At 45.9% G+C, this 20,331-nt stretch overlaps 1 protein-coding gene across 3 annotated transcripts in view; it reads right to left on the bottom strand.

Moving 5' to 3' along the window:
* LOC138525816 (interferon-induced GTP-binding protein Mx3-like) overlaps window positions 1-20,331 on the bottom strand; it is a 948,323-nt gene that overhangs the window by 866,178 nt on the left and 61,814 nt on the right. For all 3 annotated transcript variants that reach the window (XM_069636042.1, XM_069636043.1, XM_069636044.1), the window contains one exon: window positions 1,944-2,139. In XM_069636042.1, coding sequence (XP_069492143.1) covers window positions 1,944-2,139 — 196 coding nt within the window. The remainder of the gene's footprint in view (window positions 1-1,943; window positions 2,140-20,331) is intronic.

Genomic DNA, 20,331 nt, shown 5'->3' with positions numbered 1-20,331 from the left:
ACAATTATTTGATTAGCAATTTTGTACTCATATTTTAAATGTTACCAGAAGTTAGTTGTACCCCAAGACATAAAATTAGAAAGAATACAGCATTTCTATGTCCTGCTGAAGTGAGACATTAGTGCAATGAGTGTCTGTAAAATGTAAAGGTTTGCTGCATGAATGGTCTTAAAAAATAGATATGATTAAAAAAAAGCTCTGAAAACATTTTTCAGTTCAAGGCTCTGTGCAGCTGGGTCATGCAGCAGGCAATGGGTCATAGTGCAGTGTCCATCAAATTGTCAACAAGACATCAATAAAGACTCAATTGTGTGTGTGCCATTTTTTATTTTATTATCAAGTTTCATTTAGCTAGTGTTTGGCATAAAACAGTCACAAGCAACTGCTCTAAATTCACTGGGATACCGCCCACGCAAATAGCGTTACTGCAACTCGGTCCACCGCTATTAGTGCTGGATTCCCAGTTGCAGTAAGGCTGTAAGTACCCATTTTTTTAAGAGTCCATAGGACTCTATGGGGCATGCTGAGTGTTATTACCAATTGGCGCCACGGTAATAGCACCGCAAATGGCCAGAAAGTGGAGATTTTTACCTCCAGCAAAAAGCTGGAGGTAAACCTCCCACTTTCCGCCTAAACTCGGGATTGGGCGGAGCGGTAATGCGGTGGTAATAGCGTTACTGACACCTTTTTACTGCTCCGCCCAACTCCTGATCACCCCCTTTGTAGATAATCAAACATTAGGAACTTGATCATTAAAATACGTATGTCTGTAAACAAATTAAGGCTGTGAACCCTATTTGGAATGGATCATATGTGCACGAAAACGTGTTTTGTATGCCACATTCTGGCTGGATATGTTACCTCTAGCAAATATAGAGGCAAAACGGCAGCCCTCGAAGTCTGATAAATGCAAGCGATGACCATCACCTACTGAAACCATTTCTCATTTTATATTTGAATGCCCTGTTAATAATAGACCTAGAATAGAGATGTCATACCCGTATAGTGCTCACAATGTGATATGGAGCTTGCTAGGTGCACCAGTCTTCTTCAAGGTATCGAATGACTTTGAAGTAGTTTATGCTATGACAACATTTCTTGATCAAGCCTGGGATCTTCGACAACGATAAATGAATTCATTTCAGTGGTGTGTGGAATCTTGTTATTAGCATGTAAGCAATTAGCTTTGCTTTTAAACTATGTTTACTGGAAGGTCACAGTTGGTTAATTATGAAATGTATTGTTTTTATGGGGGTTGGTCTTCCAAATAAAGTGACTGATTGGTTGACTTTTTGTTTTGTTTTGTCCCCGGATTATGCCCCACTTGCCCACATCCTCATCAACTGTCTCGCCACTTGTTCTCCATCTGTGTGCTGTTTGTTGTACAGGTCCCTTCGTGGCAATGCCTCCGTCATCTGTGAATGTGTTACTGTAATTAATTTCTGTCAATAAAAAATGGCATCCTGTCCCTCAAATTAATACAAATACAAAAATACAACTATCAAACTTGATTTTTGAGGCGACCAAAACAACACAGTATAACCAGTGTACCATCAGGTCTGGGTGTCTTCCGATTTTCATTGAGCTATTAAATCCATTGGCTAAACACAATTGTGTAGAAGAGAAACAAAACATGGTGCATGTGTGTGAAGCATTGTGGGTTTTTTGTCTATGTCATGTCAACACCTTACCTAGGTGGCAAGATTATGCACACAGTTGGAATCCATGACATCACCATGCAAAACTAAAGTTTGTGTTTGCCACAGTATTGGTGATGTTTTCAACTTTCCATCATTACGGACCTGCGTGGAACTGAAACTAACCTAGTGAAGGCATGCTCTCTACCATAAAGCAGAATCCTGAAACTGTGCACTGCAGCCTGATTAAAAGAAAAGGTGACATCACAGTTTTCTTTAAAAAAATCATTCTGGATCTAGTCCTACCACTGCCTCTGGGAAGAGTGACTCCAGACAGAGCTTCAAGAACAGAGCTTTTCCCAGAACTCTGATCCCCGATCACGGCAATTGCCGGCAACGCCAGGTCCTTCTCTACCCCCAGCGCTCGCAGCGAGTCGATGAGGTCAATGCAGGGACGGATCTTTTCCTCATACTGGGCGCACAAGATGTTCTGTTCCATTTTCTGAAACCAAAAAATATAAAAATAATAACAATCAAAGGGAAATATTCACAAGAACAATACACTGCTTCAATTAATTTCATATTTCTGCACATATATGAAATCTATATGCTGTTAAACAACGTTTTTTTTTATCTCCAGCAGGCTGCATAGCCCTGCTGGTCATCAGGCCCCTCGCTCGCGCTCACGTCACACGGGTCCCACACACGTCTTACTTTAATCGCATACAACCTTCGCATACAACGTGGAACAGCCGGGAGCTCGTCGCCCCCAACGCCCGCCTCCCTAACTCCAACTTCATTTCCCCTAGGGGATGACCACAACGGAAGCCATCCCTGGATGTTTGTTGCACACCATGACACTGTACAACTGTCCAACTTAATTTGCAGAATCGATTTTCTATGTCAATCAACACAACGAGAGAAGTCATGAGCAGAGCACCAAGGCAGAGAGAGGCAGAGCTATGGTTGATTAATAAGAGCAGTGTGTAAGGATATACTCTTATTGAAGAAGACCTCAGAGACAGCAGGTAGGGAAGCAAATTCTTTTACTTAAGTTCCAGTCGAAAGGGTGATAACAAGCATGTCAATTACAAGGTAAGTATAAAGGAAGGTAAGGGAAACATCCACCATCTCCCACTCCCACAATCTCTCAGCTTCAACTGACAACCATGGAACATTCACTGCACTCACACATTAACATTCCATCAGGCATTCCATCTAACTATGCATTCACTCAGCACCAGGCAAGGGAGACACAAGACACGACACAGTGGCACAATTATCACTGCTTTAGAAATCCTAAATGGCTTATTGTTTAGGTTCTGTTGTTTCGCGCTGCAACCATGACATCCCTTTACATACGCTCTTTCGCTGAATTTTAAAGTTGTTTTTTAAAGGAGGCAACCATAAAGTTCTTTTGACAAATGTGTGATCTTGTACATAATGATAGTTAACATAATGAAATCTTCAAATCTTTACAATTTTGAAGGGTCTTGCACAGTATATCAGGTGTTCACCATGTATACCTTCAGACATGCCCAATGTCTACGTTGCCCTCCACTGGGTCCTTTCTAAGCCACTGTGTAGAGCCTATGGCAAGGTCCAGTAGCCATTTTGACTTAGACAAGGATTCACCTGTTCCACGATGAGTAAGGGAGTCGCATCGCAACTGTCCTCTGTTGCCCTACCACCACGTGAGTAATCTTGTTCCTTCCAGTTGCCTTCCTCTCTTCTGTCCTTCCCTCTCCCTCCGTCCTAATTTCCTTGTGTCTCCTGCACCTCTGGGTTCCTCATTTCGCACCTCCTCTCCAGCTGGGATACCACCTTCAGCTACCATCCAGGTCTTAGAGTCGCCCTAGAAGTCCTTCTTCCTGCTACATCTTGTTCCTCCATCACAATAGATTACGTTTTTTTAACGTTTGTGCCATTTACAGTAGAAAGGCAGTCAAAACACAGATAAAGGTACTGCAAGTCGGGAAACACTGAGCAGGATGTCAGAGTCTGACAATTCTGATATGGAGAGTACCTCTATGAACAGCCAGATTGCACTGACCATCAGGAAAGTCCTGGGGTCCTCAGTGGACAAGACATTCAGAGAGGCACTATCAGTTGGCCTCAAGCCCATGCAGGACCAATTAGCGCAAGTGGAGGCGCTGCTGGCAAGCCCCCAAGAGGGCACAAGCAGTAAAAGGAAGAGTGGGGCGAGTAAAGGAAGTCCGAGGCCGCAACAGGAACGAAAAGAAAGGCCGGCGATGGCTTGTTGCGAGCCTTCAAAAAGGCGTTTGAAATGGAAAGACACAGAACGGAGCACACTTGCGCCCGAAGGCAAGAACAGAGAGGTGAAAGACCCCTCTTCGAACTCGGACTTTGAGACGGCCGAAGGAACAGAGCAGGAGACTGGAAGGGAGGAGGGAGATTTTGACCCAGAGGTTTTGATTAGCCCTAGATCTTCCAGCTGGGAACCAGCACCGCAAGTGGCAAAATACCTCTGCAGAAGGATTCGCAAGCCCTTGGACAAAGAGTCCAGAATGAAGCTCTGAGCAAAGTGTCCTAGGCCCTTCCTAGGAAGTAAAATTGCAGCCACGACATCACAAGACTCTAAGATAGTTACCTTCTTAGGTAAATTCGGAAAGGACCCCAAGCAGGAGATTGACAGGTCATGGTGTAACTGCCAGGATTAACTATTGTACATAGCAGAGCCAATAGAGAAAATAATGGAGATGGCCGACGCAGCGAAAGATGATGGCGAAAGCATAGACCCAGACATCCTTTTAGGATGGCCGCAGAGAGCTGTTTGCATGCTGTGGAATGCCAACTGCGCTCTATCCATGGAGAGACGCAGGAGCATGTTGATTAAACTAGCCCCTAGGCTTGCGGACCTCACGGCTACAGAAGCCAGTGACAGAGCTAAAAGCCTGCTTTTCGGAGATTCTTTTGACCAAGAGATGGCTAAACTTGTGGGGACAAACACCATGCTGGAGAAAGCCCACACGTCCATGAAGCGTTCCTTCAACGTGGGTTTTCCACAGGCCCACTTGTCCAGCCAAGCTTTTCACCAAAAAAGGTCCCAAGGAGGATGCAGAGGCTATTGTAATGCAAGAACCACCTTCTTCCCGTCACGAGGAAGAGGCACCAGGGGCCAGGCGTGGAGAGTAGCTCGGAAGCAGCTGCCAGCTCCCACAGGTGAGAGACGCAAGCAAAGACGCACCTTTAGAGGGGCGTGTAGCACAGCATTTGCATTACTGGCGCAACATCACGAACGATGAATGGGTGTTGCAGACAGTTCAGGGTTTCGAACTAGAGTTCTTTGAAGTGCCTCTTCAAGCCCGCCATCCTCACCCAATAATGTTTTTGAGATAGGATTCTCAGGCGCTGAGCAAGGAGATTCTTCATCAAGCAGAAAAGAACACGATGGCGAAGGTACAAGGACACTGTCTAGGTTTGTATAGTAATCTTTTCCTGGTGCGCAGAAAAGGCAAAATCATACTGGTTATAAACCTCCAGAGTCAGAACGAATTTCTAGTATACAGGCACTTTAAGGTGGAAGATATCCATCTCCTGAGAGGGCTGCTCCAAGTCAGAGATTGGTTGGTCAGCCTGTATTTCATGGACTCGTACTTGTTGGTTACCGTTTGCCCCCAGCGCAGGACGGTTCTACTCTTCACCTGGGAAAGCCAAGCATGGAAATTTACGAGTCTGGCCTTTGGTTTATCATCGGCGCCCTGGGCCTTCACAAAACTCCTGACACCGATAGTAGGTCACCTGAGAGAGCAAGACACAAGACTTAATAATATACCTCGACGAAATGATAATCATAGCGCAAGTCAAAGAAGAACTAGTGGCTCAGGCCAAGAGATCAATTACCCTGTTACAGAACCTAGGTTTCCTGGAAAACTGGGAAAAGTCAGAGTTACAGTCAACACACGCACTGGAGTTCCTAGGACTTACAGTGGACACGATCAAAGCATAGCTAAGCTTACCGCCACAGAAGATGCACACGATTGGCAAGAAGATTTCAGCAACAGTGGGGAGGCAGAAGACATAGCTCAGGAGCATAGCCAGAATGGTAGGTCTACTGGCATCCTCAATTGAAGCTATATTCCTGGACCTGATGTATTAACAAGCACTCCAGAGGATGAAGATTCAACACCTGCGCTGGGGACTGTCTTACGACCAGGAGGTTCCGATTTCCAGTGAAGCGTGGACAGAGATGCAGTGGTGGTTGGACCCACATGGTAGCCTGGAATGGGAGAGCGATCTTCGGTTGCACCCCAGACGTGATAATAGAATCCGATGCCAACAGGCAGGGATGGGGAGCCCAATGCAGATTAGTGTCCACAGTAGGGAAGTATCCCAAGCGGAACTGAGGTACCACATCAACTGCCTAGAGCTATTAGCGGGATCATTCGCGATCAAAGCACTGACCGCTCGCTCAGTCAAATGCTGCGTCCTCGTCCTCCTAAGAATGGACAACATTTTGTCTGTAAGGTATATCAACCATCTAGGAGGGACGCGTTGCAGACTACGAGCAGAGCTAGCCAAGGACATTTGGCACTACTGTTTGCAAAGGAACATCTCAGTACAAGCGGAGTACTTACTGGGCTTGGCGAACATGTTTTCAGTCTGAAACTCAAGACGCCTGAAGGACACCAGTGGCTGGAGGTTGAACAACGAAGTGTTCCAGAGACCGATGCACATTTGGGGTCCATGCACAACAGATCTTTTTGTGTCAAGACCCAACCGCCAGCTGGAGAAGTTCTACAGTTGGAGGCCGGACCCAGCAGCAGTGTCAACAGACGCGATTCTCCAGCAATGTGGACCGGACACAGAATATGCTTTTCCTCCATTTGTCATGATCACAAATACGTTAGCAGCCATAAGGAGACAAGCAGTCAGACTACTGTTAGTGATGCCTCTCTGTGCAACGCAAGCTTGGTTCCAAATTATGGTTCCAGATATTCCTCTATCTGGACGTCTTATATGTTTTTATGTGCAACTTGTCCGCGTCTTCATGCCTGAGGGTCTATAGCGCACATTATAAATGCTGTGTAATGTAATGTAATGTAATGATTCTCCTAGAGATCCCCAGAGAGCCACTAATCGTACTCCCCAAGATACCTCACATCATTCAGAACCCGGCAGGAGAACATCATCCGATGGTGTGGGACGGAACAATGACACTATTGGCATGGAAGATTTACAGAGTTCCTGGGGACAGCCAGGGCTTTCGAGAGTCGCTGGACAGTTCATCAGTAGTTCCTGGAAACAAGGTACAACAAGGTCCTGCAGAGCAGCTTGGGCCAGCTGGAGTGGCCAGTGCATGGAGAGAATATCATGTTGTGGCTATCTGAGTTTGTTTCAGTAGGGAAGGCTAACAGGGCAATAAACATCTATATGTCGGCAATCTCAGCGGGACACGCAACCATAAAGGGTACGCCTATCGGGGAACACCTGCTGATCAGAAGGCTTATGAAAGGGGTTTGGTTAATAAAGCCTCCAGCTCCAAAATATTCCAAACTCTGGGATGTAAATGAGGTGCTATGGCTTTTATTAAACTGGCCAGATAACGAGCCCCCGTCTAGGAAATCTGTGACGGCCAAACTGACGACCCATTTATGTTTGATATCCTGAAAGAGAGTGCCAGACGTGAAAGCCCTAGAAGTCTCCAACAGGAGTTATGCACCGGAGGGAGTGACCTTTCACATTGTTAAGCACACTTATAGTGACAGCGACCATTCCAAGTTTTCCTGAGCAGCCGAAGCTCTGCGTAGTCAGATGTCTCAAGGGTTATGAGACAGAGACAGCTGTTAATAGGGCTGACAAAGCCTTATATGGCAGTTTCATGTGCGACTCTCACTAGATGGGTTAGATGGGTCACATACAAAGCAGGAATAGATATGCAGGCCTTTGTAGCACATTCAGCAAGAGGAGTGGAAAACAAAAAGTGGGGGGGCTCCAACCACATATCAATTTGCTGACACTATTATCAAATGTTTAATGTCTACTGTGCTGTGTCAGTTAACATTATGTATTAGTGCTTCAAAAGTAAGCTAAGTACCCCATAGTAGGGTTGGTTTACTCTGGGTTTCAATCCATGCACACAATTTGAGACATCAGTTTTATGCTCAAAACAAAGCTGCTTTTATTTAGCAGATCCAGTCCTTTGGCTGGGCTTACATATATCACATTCAAGTTCCAACAAATGGGTAGAGTATAGATATTGTAATGCTTATAACAGTACTTAAACACAGTGCAATGTTTAAATCAATGGTGTGTTAGTACTGTTTGTGAGGTAAATATTACATAATATTTAGACCTTTATGTATAAAGCAAGAGGCAGAATAAACAGTGCTGACACATAAAAAAATGCAGAAGTGCGAGAGGCGCACACAATGGTACCATACATTTTCCCTTGTACTTATTCACCACAGGGATGTGTTCATTCACTTTGTTTAAAGAGGAATAAAAGTAAAAGCTAGTCAGATGGTTCTAAGCTAGCTGAAGAGCTGGGGCTATTTAAGGTGACCAGTTCTGTGGTGGGTTAGCTATTCCCAAAGAGGACCAAACCGTTGGTCTACGCCAGGGGGAGGCGCCCCCTAAAGAGTTCTGGTGGATATAGTAGCAGAATGTTATGCTAGAACCACAGGCGTTTCGGCTCCTTGGTGAAAAGCCTTCATCTGGGCTTCTGGGTTTGTCTCTCTGGAGGAAAATAAAGCAGAGGAGGGAGAGAAAAGAAAGAATGTGAGACTTAAGCTATGTCTCTAGGAATTGCAGTGTGCACTGTAAAAACCCTACTTCTGCATAGCTTGAGGGCCAGTGCAGAGTGAACGGGTACTTTTAGAAAAATTCTTGGCAAACCATACTTTGTCTGGTTTGAGTTGCTGGATTTTGACAGGGACTGACCTGTTGCTGATCCAAGGTGTAGGGCTGAGGCTATGGGTGCCCTTTGGTCGTTGTGCTCACGGGCAGGGTAATGACGGTTCCAGGGCCATCAGTTGTTGCCGTCCTCTTGTTTGCGATTGACCCAGCTTAGATGGTTGAACTGGGTGTGAGAGAAAAAGTGGGTTGCGTTAGGGCTGCTCTGTATTGGTTAGCACTGTTGGGATAGGGTTGGAGCAGTTACATACCTTTAGGGCTCTGGGTGGATAGATACCCTTATGTTTGGAGGGATCGCATTCTCGTGTGAATGCTCCAGTTGGTTTTGGAGGCCAGGGGCCCTGGTGTATTCCAGGGTACAGGTCTTGCTGGCTGCATGGGAGGTAGGGTGGGGGTTGGGGGGAAGGGACAGAAGGGTGGGGGGAAAAAGAGGGGGAAAAAGAGTGAGAAAGGAGGGGAAGGGGAAGAAAAAAGGAAAAAGGTAGGGGGTTTGATTAGTGCCAGCCAGATATGCTAAGTTCAGACTGTACTGGCATCTGGTGTCCTGCCTCAGCATGGGGGCTAGGCGCTGGTTACCTCTGGGCTGATGGTTCTTCAAGCAGAAGATGGTGACCGTGGCAGGGTGAGCATTTGTGCTGTTGCTCCATACGCCGCGCTCTGTGTAAAAAAGTGTGATGTGTCTATATGCAGATGGCACAAGCGTAGAGGAGCAGTGGGCCTGCTCCTACGTGTGCACGCAGTGACTGCTTGGGACAGGTCGCCTTAGCAACCATATGACGGCGCTGCATCGTATTCCCGTGTGTATGTGAATCGTATCAACGGGCTCCGGCGCCTGGAGTCGGCGTGGCAACTGGCAAGCCCGGGCAGGCAGGAGTGTCGGGCAACGGGTCCCTCATCCCTGGGGCGGGCCCTTTAATAGGGGAATGCCCTTCTTCAGTGAAATGGGAGTCCTTGTTCGGCGGAGCGCATGTCTCAGTATAAGCACTAAGGTAGGTGCTACCCTGAGAGCATGTTGGGAGGAGGGGGTTTGCGGGATGAGGGGGATGTTGGGGGGTGGTTGGGTGGGTGGGTTAGGGAGGGGGTTTGAGGCAGAAAAGGGAGGGGTTTAGGGGGGAGGGGTGGTGATTTAGAGCCTAGGCTTCTTGGCACCCAGATTTGTATAGCTCCCATGTAGGGACTACGGTGAATATGAAGAGCAAGAGGAGCCATGGCGTCAAAGGTGTTTAGGGTAGGTTCAAGGTTGGAAGACATATTGAAGGTGGTAGACTGGTCAAGCAAATCGGTTTAAGAACTTCTATTTGAAACTGATCGACCAGCTAGCATCGTTGGTGGTAAGTAGGCTATTAAAGACATGGAGATTAAGTATTATCCCTCCCACGCAAAAGAGAGAACAATAGGTTGAAATAAGCATAAGGCTATTAGAATGTTAGTTAACCGCTTGTGGCTTTTGATAAATGGAAGTATAAGAATGTGCAGTGCATTGTGATGCAAGTTTGATTTTTCAAATAGAACTGGAATGTAATGACGAGCTGCAAAGCCCGCCTGATGGTGACATTGTTTCTTTTGCTGTTTAGTTTCAGGTACGGATTCAAAATCTACATAAGAGAACATAAACTGGAAGATATGATGCAGATTGTATGATTCTATAGGACTGGAGATCCTCATCAGAGAAAGTGAATGGGCTTCGAATCAAAGGAGAGGCGAAGGGATTATTATATCCCAAATATGCCATTATTGGTTTGGACAGCCACATGATTTTGGATTAAACTACTAATTTCTTCCCAATGCGTTGGGAAATGTAGTTCAGTTGAGTTTAATAATATTTTTATAATGGTTCTTTGAAGATGCTGTTCACTGGCATTAAAGCGAGAAGCATCATATTTAGCCTCTGTGTCTTTAATAGAATCATGACTTTCCTAAACATTGGTATAGAAAATCTGTATTGTTCACTATTTTCAAACTGAGAAGAGGTAGTAAGTGCCGAAGATGAAGAAATAGAAAATAGATGAGTAACAGACACATTAGCAAACAAAACAAATCAAGTAAGGAAGTTGTCAGTTGGTTATCATGTGGCTGCTACAAGACAGTAGCAGTAATTGATCATTTACTACAAGCACTTGATGAGTTTGACACACTGAGCTTTGGTCTACTTTAGGTCTAATATGTGCAGTGTAAGGGTGCAGAAGTAACACACTGACAGATAGTGCTCATTGTGGTTGGTATAAACCTTTATTCCAATAATAAAAATGAAAAGAAAACCCTATATTGCCCTAACTCTAAGAAGGGTTTCCCTGCTTTAACCTTAAATATCACAGTCAGGATGTCAAAAAGCAAGAGGTCACAGCCCTATGTTAGAATCCTAACTCTGCCCCTCACACTCTATGCTAAACTAAATGAAAATAAGGATATCTTCCTAGTTTGGAGGAATGGCTCCCTTCCCTTGGACAAAAAGGCAGTTCTTATTTTATAAAGTTCAAAATCAAGTGTTGGGGGGGAATCTCTCTGTTTCCCAGCCTTCCTCAGGTTTCTAGTACAGTTAATCACCTGCTGGGGGGATGTTTCCCTTCCCCAGCCTTCCTTAGGCTTATGACACAACCTTCCTTAGGCTGATGACACAGTTCGTCAATTGGTGGGGAATCTCTCCCTTCCTACAAAACTTCCCTTCTACCAGGCACTGCTATGAAGAAGAGGAGTTTGGATGTTTTTCCAAACTGTGGCGGGTCCCTGACCCTGGTTGGCAGACCTGGTTCTCCTCTACCAGGTACTGCGACGAAGAAGAGTTTGGATGCTTTTGCAAACCGTGGAGGGTCCCTGACCCTGGTTGGCAGAGCTGTTTCCCTACTCTCCCAGGTCTCTGCGGCTCCAACTCAGACTTGGTTTATTCATTTGCCAAGCACTGTTGTCAAGAGACGGATGAATATGTCATTCATGGAAACTGCCCCTCCCACGCACCAATACCGCATAGGTGAGAAACGCTACTCACTAAGGCGACCATACAGGCCTTATCCCAGAAAGGTACAGGAGGAAATTAACCTGATGTAACTAAAGATGGCAAGGATAAGCAAAGTCACTGTTAACGGACACACGTGCATGCAATAGACACGAAGCAGATATGCACCCACCATGAGGAAACGCAGACAATAGGTCAAACATGCATTTTTACACAAAGAATATTGCTTGCACCCATAAAGACACAAAGAACATAACGTGTTATGTTAGACTGTTTTATATAGCGCAGCTTACACCCTGAGGCAACATGGCACTAAAGGAGATCCAGTGAGAAGAAATGGGCAGTCACACAAGGATAAGACAGTTAATTAAATAAGAACATTTTAAGATGAAGCCGAAAAGCCAGGTGGTTGGCTGTTATTCGCATAGCGAGTAGAAGCCTATTCCATAGATGTGCGACTGCGACAGAGAATGATCGGCCGCCCATTCTAGATCGATGAACTCTCAGAACTAGAATCAGAAAGTCTGAGGACAAACAGAGCACCCGTGCAGGGATATCATGACAAAACATTTGCTGCAAATAGTGGGCACAATGGGCCTCATTACAAGTTTGCCGGTCCGGTAACAACAGTGCCGGTAAGCTACCAGCACCGTTGTTACCGGACCAGCAAACTACGAGTCTGCGAGCGGGTGCCCTTCTGCCCGCCAGGTCTCAACTGGCGGGCAGAAAGGCACCCGGTCGCAGACCTTGACGGAAGCACCGGCACCATTCATGAATGGTGCAGGTGCAAACGTCCTCCCCATTTCCATTTCCATTTCCAATAGGACTCAATGGGAATGGGGAGTAATATTTTCAGGCGCCCGGGAATGGGAGATTACCGGGTCCGCTGGGTCTGTAATGCCCAGTAATTGCCCATTCCCAGGTGCCGGAAAATTCATGACTTGGGCGGCAGCCGTACCGGCACGGCTACCGCCAACCTTGTAATGACCCCCAATGACTTAAACTCAACACGGCGTGCCACTGGAAGCCAGTGAAGGCTGCGCAGCGACAAAGAAATATGATCACAGGAGGATAGACCAAAGATGGTCAGAGCCACTGTGTTTTGCAGCACCTGCAAACAGTCTAATAAGTAGGCCGGCTGAGATATAGTGCATTGCAATAATCCAGTGTGCTCAGAAATAAAGAAGCCACCACCGGTGCACGTAAAGGGGACGGAAGAAATGGAAGCTCTTTGCGCAGGATTCCAAGTTTAAAGTGACCCTGCTGACAGACTGAGCTAACTTGTGCTTCAATAGAAAGGGAGGCAGCTATTTTCACTCCCAGATTTTTTGCCATGTATACGTTGAAACGTAACATGAACAAAATGCATACGTAGTTCACAAACATAGTCTCTAGAGACAGTAATGGGCAGCCATTTTTTCTAAAATGGAAGACACAGCACGCATTAAAATGAATGAGATGCCTTGAGACATCATGGAAACTCAAACTGCTGAATTCACTGAAATGTAAATTTGTGCAAAGCACAGACGGGAGCTGCTAAGGTTACAGAGACATTAGAGAGTACAGGGACACCTCAGGAAGGATTATAGATAATAATTCCCAAGTCCCCAGATTAATTAAAGAACAACCAGCCTTTGAATGCAAGGTGCTGATTAATTATAAGCTAAAACTCTATAAGGATCGGATCAACCAAGTCCCTAGTGGTTAGAAAAGTAATAACACATGCGTTCACATTAGCTAAAATCCCAATAAATGCAGGGTGAAATAATTAAGAACATGGTCTTTTCACACGTGACCCATAATTCAAGAATAGTGTCTATTCATTACCACAGTCACAGATAAGGCACCTGCCTTGCATTTCATGCATATTTCCAGACACAGGCTGCCGTACAAGGTTAACTACAAAGCTGATCACTCGGGCTCATGGCCTAGAAGATGAGGGATGGTATTCTTTGTGAAATAAACAAGCAGTTTGCGGGCCTTCCTCCCCCTAGTCCCATTTTGGCTCATGTGTTGATGACCTGTCAATTGCTCAAGGTTGGTGAGTAAGGTGCCAACCAATAGGAGCTCTCAATGTTGTGCCGCCCAGTACATGTTGCATTAACCAATCAATTAATTAAGAAATTACATGTATTCACTGTTATCAATTTAGAGGTGGTCTCAGGTGAAGCCATCAGATATGTACGTTATAACCAATAAAAAGACTAACTCCTATATCTTCCATATGTATACAATTCCCTTAACCAATCCCAGTACCCCGTAGGTTCTGTCACCAAGATTATAGAATTATGTCAGTAATGACGTATTTTTGATTTAAAAGCCATTGTTTAACATGGAGACTGTTGAGAGCTCCACGACTGTATTGCTTCTATGCTGTCCCTGCTTTATGTGAATTGTTAATAAATCGTGTTTTTGCCATTTACTTTGACTATTTCCATTATTGAGTCTGGGATTTCCTGGCTGTTAGGAAAGATTTAGTAATTGTAGGTAATTTTCCTTCCATGTGGCAACCCCTAAACTTTTTGCTGTTGTTTTTCACCTTGTTCTTGACTTTGCCAGAGAAGTGCAGCCTTCTGCCGCACTCCTCTGGGCTTTCGCTCCTTTCTTACGGGGAAACTGACATGCCCTTAAGACAGTCAGTACCGAGGAACGCTGTTTCCCGTAGTTTCTTTTATCATGTTGCGGCTTTCGTGCAACATGACACAAGAGGGCACTGTAAGCTAAGTTACAGCTCTCTTGGGTCTCTAGCCTTCCACAGGCCCTAGATACTCGTTTAGGATTGTATTTGATCGGTGCAAGTGATTCAGGGACGGGAATGGTGGCAGCGATCGTTTTCTTGTGTTTTGAGCTCCTTTTGGCGTTCTAAGCGCGTTTTTCACGCTTAACCCAAAATGGTGGCCTGGCTCCCAAAATGGCCAGACCACGAGGCTCCTTTGTTCTGTCCGCTGACTGTCTTACTCCCTTCACCTTCCCCAGGTCGAGCCGACCCGGGGCCTTCCTTATTTGGGCATGTACTTTCCCGCGAAACACGGATGCTTTTGCGGGCTTCTACATGGCTTGTGTGTGCCTCCAGGATGTGGGCTGGGATGTCTGGTCCCAATACACATCCTGGGTGCCAGAGAGTCTAGGGTGGTGTGAATGCCTGGGACCATCGTGGTCCGTGATTGGTCCACGAATGGTGTGAGTGTTGATGAGCGGATCTCCCATTGGGTCCCCTCCGTTTTGGCGCGAAGGGAACCGTGGATAAGAGGGGGCTGGAAACACCACTACCATGTCGATATCTCCTGAGTTCTCACGAACGAAGGAATACAGGAGCCAAGTATCCTGCAACCAAGAGGCTGGACCGAGGAATCGCTGGTGACCCGCTGAAGGACTCCTCCTCTGCACTGCTGTCGCCTTGTGAAACCCTTTTCACCTTTGATCGAACCAGAAGGCCTGTACTGGTACTTCGACCCTTGGAATAGCGGGGACAGCTATTCTCGGCATCTTCATCATCTCCTGCCAGTAAGCCTTCGGAAGCGTCTCTGGGCCATCCAGCTGACTGACCAGCTTACACGGGAGTCTTGCTCTGTAACCGCCGCCAGGTTGTGTAGTATTTCGAGTCCTTGTCACTCTCACACGCTTCGTACACTTGCCGTTCCCAGGTCTGAAGTGAGTAGTGTACATTTGGCTCAGATACACACGGCCGCTCCGTTGCCCTGCTGTGGTGACAAACTGTGCGGGTTTCTTCGATTGGGACGTCTTTTTACTCAACACGACGACGAGGCGTTCCCTGCTCTTCTGAACCTGCCAGCTGCTGAAACTAACGCGGAGAAGCCTGGGTCTGCTTGCATCGGGGACCGGTGAGTAGCATAGCTAGGATCTGGTCGCCCTCCTGCAGGAGCCCATTGCTTTTCCCCGCTGTGTAAAACAGCACCCCTTGTCCGTACTCGCGCTCTGCTTCTGCCCACTGTGGAGGCTGCGCTTGAGTCGCGGAACTTGTTCTTTTTCTTTGTGCACCAAACTGAACTGCCTGACTTCCTTCGAAGAGCTTCTCCTTTTGCCCGTTGGCACCAGCGCGGGCAGGTACTTTGAGCACAAGGATCCACTCTTCGCAGGGCTCGGACTTCCATCTAGTTAGGTGCCTCTGAAGGCGAACTGAGTCTAAAGCATTATCTCGCACTGCCTGTTTTCCTTCCCTTTTAGGTGGACTACACATTTCGTGCATATAACGCTTGCGACTGCCGTATTTGTATATATATTGTGTTGATATGGTATGTGTTGGTTTAATATTGTGATATTGTGATTTTCTCGCTACGGTCATTGTTTTAAAGGCCTTAAAATAAATGTGTATATATTTTTTATATAACAACTGTTTGGAGTAGTTTGTAAGTGATCTTGCTTTGTGTGCTCATTGCGGGCTTTCAGTCACCCTCACCCCTCTTGAGACCTAGTCTTGACCGCCGCGATCGCTACCTTGATTGGTCTGGCTCGTCCAGAGGTTACCCTGTTCCAAGTAATTAGGTTGGCCTTCTGAACTTCTGCGCCACCAGGACAGAGTTCAGAAATCCGTCTTAACACTGGCCTACCATTTCTGCTCAAACTGGGGGTTTTCAGACCATCATTACATATGGTAGCAGGTCGGATGGTTGACCAAGACACTCAGATTGTAGAAGCATCCCTGTCGGAGCCCGACATCTGTGAGGAGACCTGTGGGGACCGGTATCACGCGTGAACTGACAGAGGTTGACAGGAGCCCACTCTGAGAAATCCCTGTCCGTTCCCCACAAAAGCATCTGGCTTATTGAGGGAAGTTTGATACCGAACGTCTTCAGCTGATCCACAGATGCAAGTATAGATCATTGGCTTGGCAAAAACGGTGGGAGGGAAATATTTGCATATTGGCGAACTGTGAGATGATAAAGGATTGAATACCTGTGACAAGGTTGCAGAAGCCAATGGACTAAACCGCGTACAAGGTATTAATGGTGGTCATGGAAGAGTGCGCTGTAAACCCCCTTTCGGGGTATAATAAGATGAGAAGGTTACCTCACTAGGTGATGAGAAGACGGCCGTATTGTATTTTGTGGTGTATTAATGTGTTTAGTGCTGGCGCCCGCAGTAACATGTAAAGTGGTTTTAGTTTTGTGAAAAGTGAAGTGATGTGCATATTGGTGCATATTGTGGGCGATGTGAAGTTGTGGTTTGGACCAAAAGGGCATGGTCCCTTGCATGGTCAGCGTTTGTGGTGCCTGCCCTGGTACTGTGACAGAGAAGGTGTTGGGAGGAAACGTAGAACTGTTTGAAATAAAGGGGAATATTGGTGGAGGGAGAGTGTGAAGGAGGGGTGAATAGGGAGGATGCAGGACTAAAACAGAGGGTTGGTAAGTATTGGCAGAACAAAGATGTGGCACGTAATTGTGGGAGACACTCCCCTTATGCATTTATGTAAAGCACTGCCCTGATATAAGGACAACACTGGCAAATACCACGCGCAGTGGTTGAAGGGCACTGCAGGCAAGATGTTTATGCCTTGGAAGCAGGAAGGTACTCTTCTCGAGATCAGTGCTACAACACATGACAACGTATTTGCATGCCACATACAAAGGGAAGAAGTTAGAAAAACGATTAGCCATTCTAGAAGTAGGGAAAATGTATGGGGAAGAGCCACCCGCAAGAGAGTGGATGCTTAATCAGCATGAAGGGGAGGGCACAGCGCCCTCAGCTCCTGCTCCTCCTTCCCAGAACATTGATCCATCTCCCGAAGTGCATGGATTATACCCATAACAAGAATTAAAAGCAGCGGCAGGATACACTAACCCCACATATGCACCCCCGCCTAAAGCAGTGAAGACATTTTAAGCAGAGTGAAAATAAATAAACAAAATTCAGTGTCCACGTGCGATGAATACATTGAGCGCTGTGAGTTACAGGCGAAGCTGACAGAGGCTGAGGAGGAGATCCGAAGGCAGAGAGGCAGGCAGGGCAATAGGGAAGAGACGGCGATTGCCCTGAATGAGTGGATAGGAGGACAAATATTGCTTAAATTAGATGGATGAAACATGGATGACTCCAAAGAAAGAGAAAAGGAAGTTAGGGAAAGACAGGAGAAGGAAGAGGAAGATAAAAGAACAAGAACAAGGGAGCAGGAGAGGAAAGAAAGAGAAAAGAGAACAAGAACAAGGGAGCAGGAGAGGAACGAAAGAATGAAGAGGAAAAGTAGAAGCAAAAGAAGCGAGAGGTAGAGAAGAGAAAAACAAATAGAAGAACAGAGAAGGGAACAAGAGGAGAAGAAAATTGAAACGAGAAATGAAGAAAAGGAAAAGATGAGAAAACAAAGAAAATAGGGAAAGGGATAAAAGTCGGGAAGAAGAAAAAGAAAAGGAGAGACGAGATGTAGAGAGAGGGAGGATGAAGAAAGAGATTGGGAAATAGAATAAATAATGGAAAAGAGCAGAAAAGGTGATGAAAATAAATCAATGGAGCGTATGCTCCAAGAGAAGGGGAGAGACAAGGAGCGGGAGTGGAGAGAAAGGGAAAGAAGTTTAGAAAGACTTTGTAAGGAACTGGATCACATACTCAAAAGGTCTACCTGGAGAGAAGAGGAGGAGGGAGAAGCCATGCGAAGGAGGATTGGTAATTTGTATGAAGGCAGGAGGGACAGTGGTGTCCGTAGATTAAACCAGAGTATAGGAAGATCTCCACAAAGGGGGGAAGGGAGTGCATTAGAAGAATTGATGAGTGTAATGTATAGGACGATTCTCCTAAATCCTAAAGAGACTAGACTTTGAGGATAGAGAAGGTGAGGGATGTGATGGAAGTGTGATACAATGCTTATTGATAAAGAAAGAGAGGAAGATGGAAAAGAGGGGGAGAAGGGTCTGCAAAAGCCCCTTCTACAGGCTTACGGGCAGCGGAAGAGAGAGCATGGTTAGGTTTGGAAGGATCGGAGGGAATGCTGGAGCCTGTTCGAAGCTCCGGGCTCCCAAAAATACGACCAAGAAGCCTAGAAAACAAAACACCCTATGTGAATAGGTTGAGAAATGTGCCTAGACGTAAGAACATTAATTTGATCGACGTGACACCCAAATACGAGGACCGACTGCTGGTGGACAGAGCATAGAAATGACGCAATTCCAATTGTTAGAAAAAGGGGAGGACGGCCACAATATGTTCAATGGCCACAGATGGACAAGAATAATTTAATCTGTAAGTTACCAATGTTGTCGTCGGGAGCAGGCAAATGGATTCATGAATTAGAAAGAATGACAACGGGAATGACTGTGTGGTGACATAAAAATCTTGCTTGCTGCGATAACAGGAGAGAGGGCAGACAACATTTTGAAATGAATCGGTTACTCTGGAGTGACAGCCCAAAACACTACTCATGACGGAGCACTTTTTAACAACTGTAGGGCCAATGTATGGAGAGCACTTAGGGTACAATACCCAGATTTGTCAGACATGAGCACGATTATGACACACAAAATGCGTGATGATGAAAACCTGGTTGCTTATATTCGGGAGATTCAGGAAAAATGGCATCTCCAACCGAGAGAGCTGTGAGATGAAACCATACCTATTTTTTTTATCACATATTATGCCTGGGTTTGACTGAGGCAGTGCAGAGACAATTGAAAAAGATAGTATGAATGGAAGCAAAGCCATGGACAGAGATTCCAATGGCTGGTGGAAGTTTTATAGGAAGGGGAGAATATAATTATTTTCTGTGAGGAAGATGAGGTACACTGAGAGGCAGAGGGTTCAGATATCAGGCTCCACAGCAAGAAGGATTTAATGGAGACAGGCCCAGCATTGCTTGATGTTTGAAAAAATGGGGCAACGGGATAGGTATGCAGTAGCAGAGGAGGGATGCAACAGGATTGGCACGATAAAAGAGGGGGGACAGCATATCCTCCATCAGTGCAGAACTACCTGAAAATGATGCCCAAGATCACACACAGTATCAGACACAAGCACCACAAATGCAACCTGCACAGCAGGGAAGGCCAATACAAATGCAACAAGCACCAATGCCAACATAACAAGTTCCCATGCAGTCACAGCAAACACTGATGCAACCACAGGCACCCCTAAAACAGAATACAATGGCATCATGGAACGCAAACGTAGCACCCCAGATGCCTACACCTAGATAGTGTGATCGTGGTGGTAGGGAACCCATTCACCGGCACAGGGATGAACTTATACCCACAATTGGACAGCCCACAGAAAGACTTGATGTGTTCCATCATATCAGTTACACCAGTTACACCAGACCTACCAGAGGAACGAAGGGTCTGGGTAACCACAGGTGACAAAACATTTTCTTTCCTAGTAGACATGGGGGCAACTAGGTCCTGTGTTAGGAAGGGAAAGTATCTGATGTCAGGCATTGCCATGAATGCACAATGGTTTTCTGGGGTGACAAGTATGGTTCCTTTTACTGACGACTTACCTATCACTATAGGAGAACACGATCTTTCCATTCCATTATTATATTCCCGCAAGACACCAGTCAACATACTGGGGAGATATTTGATGAATAAACTGAACATGACAATATCATTCACTAACCAGGGAATAATATGTTCCACTACGGGGATTCATTATATAAATGCACACACATTTATATCAACATTCTATGGCCAGAAGGCACAAAAGGGTGTGCCATTAGACCCGGAGTATTCCTTTATGGAGTACACCTATTGTTAGCATGGCTCCTGAGAATAAGAGGCAGACTACTCACAGAGCTTTTATTTAGACCAGAAGTACCTATGGATGAGGAAGAAGGGCAAGTTATTGCAATATAGCTAGAAGCAATAGTGAGAGAGCACAGGGTGATTCTGCATGGGATTGATGATGAGGGAATAAACTGGAGGACAGTGC

Source organism: Ambystoma mexicanum, chromosome 7p, assembly GCF_040938575.1.
Source record: "Ambystoma mexicanum isolate Mex_15411 chromosome 7p, UKY_AmexF1_1, whole genome shotgun sequence".
Lineage (NCBI taxonomy): Eukaryota > Metazoa > Chordata > Amphibia > Caudata > Ambystomatidae > Ambystoma > Ambystoma mexicanum.
Note: the sequence above shows the minus strand (reverse complement) of the source record. Positions and strands in the feature narration are given on the sequence as shown.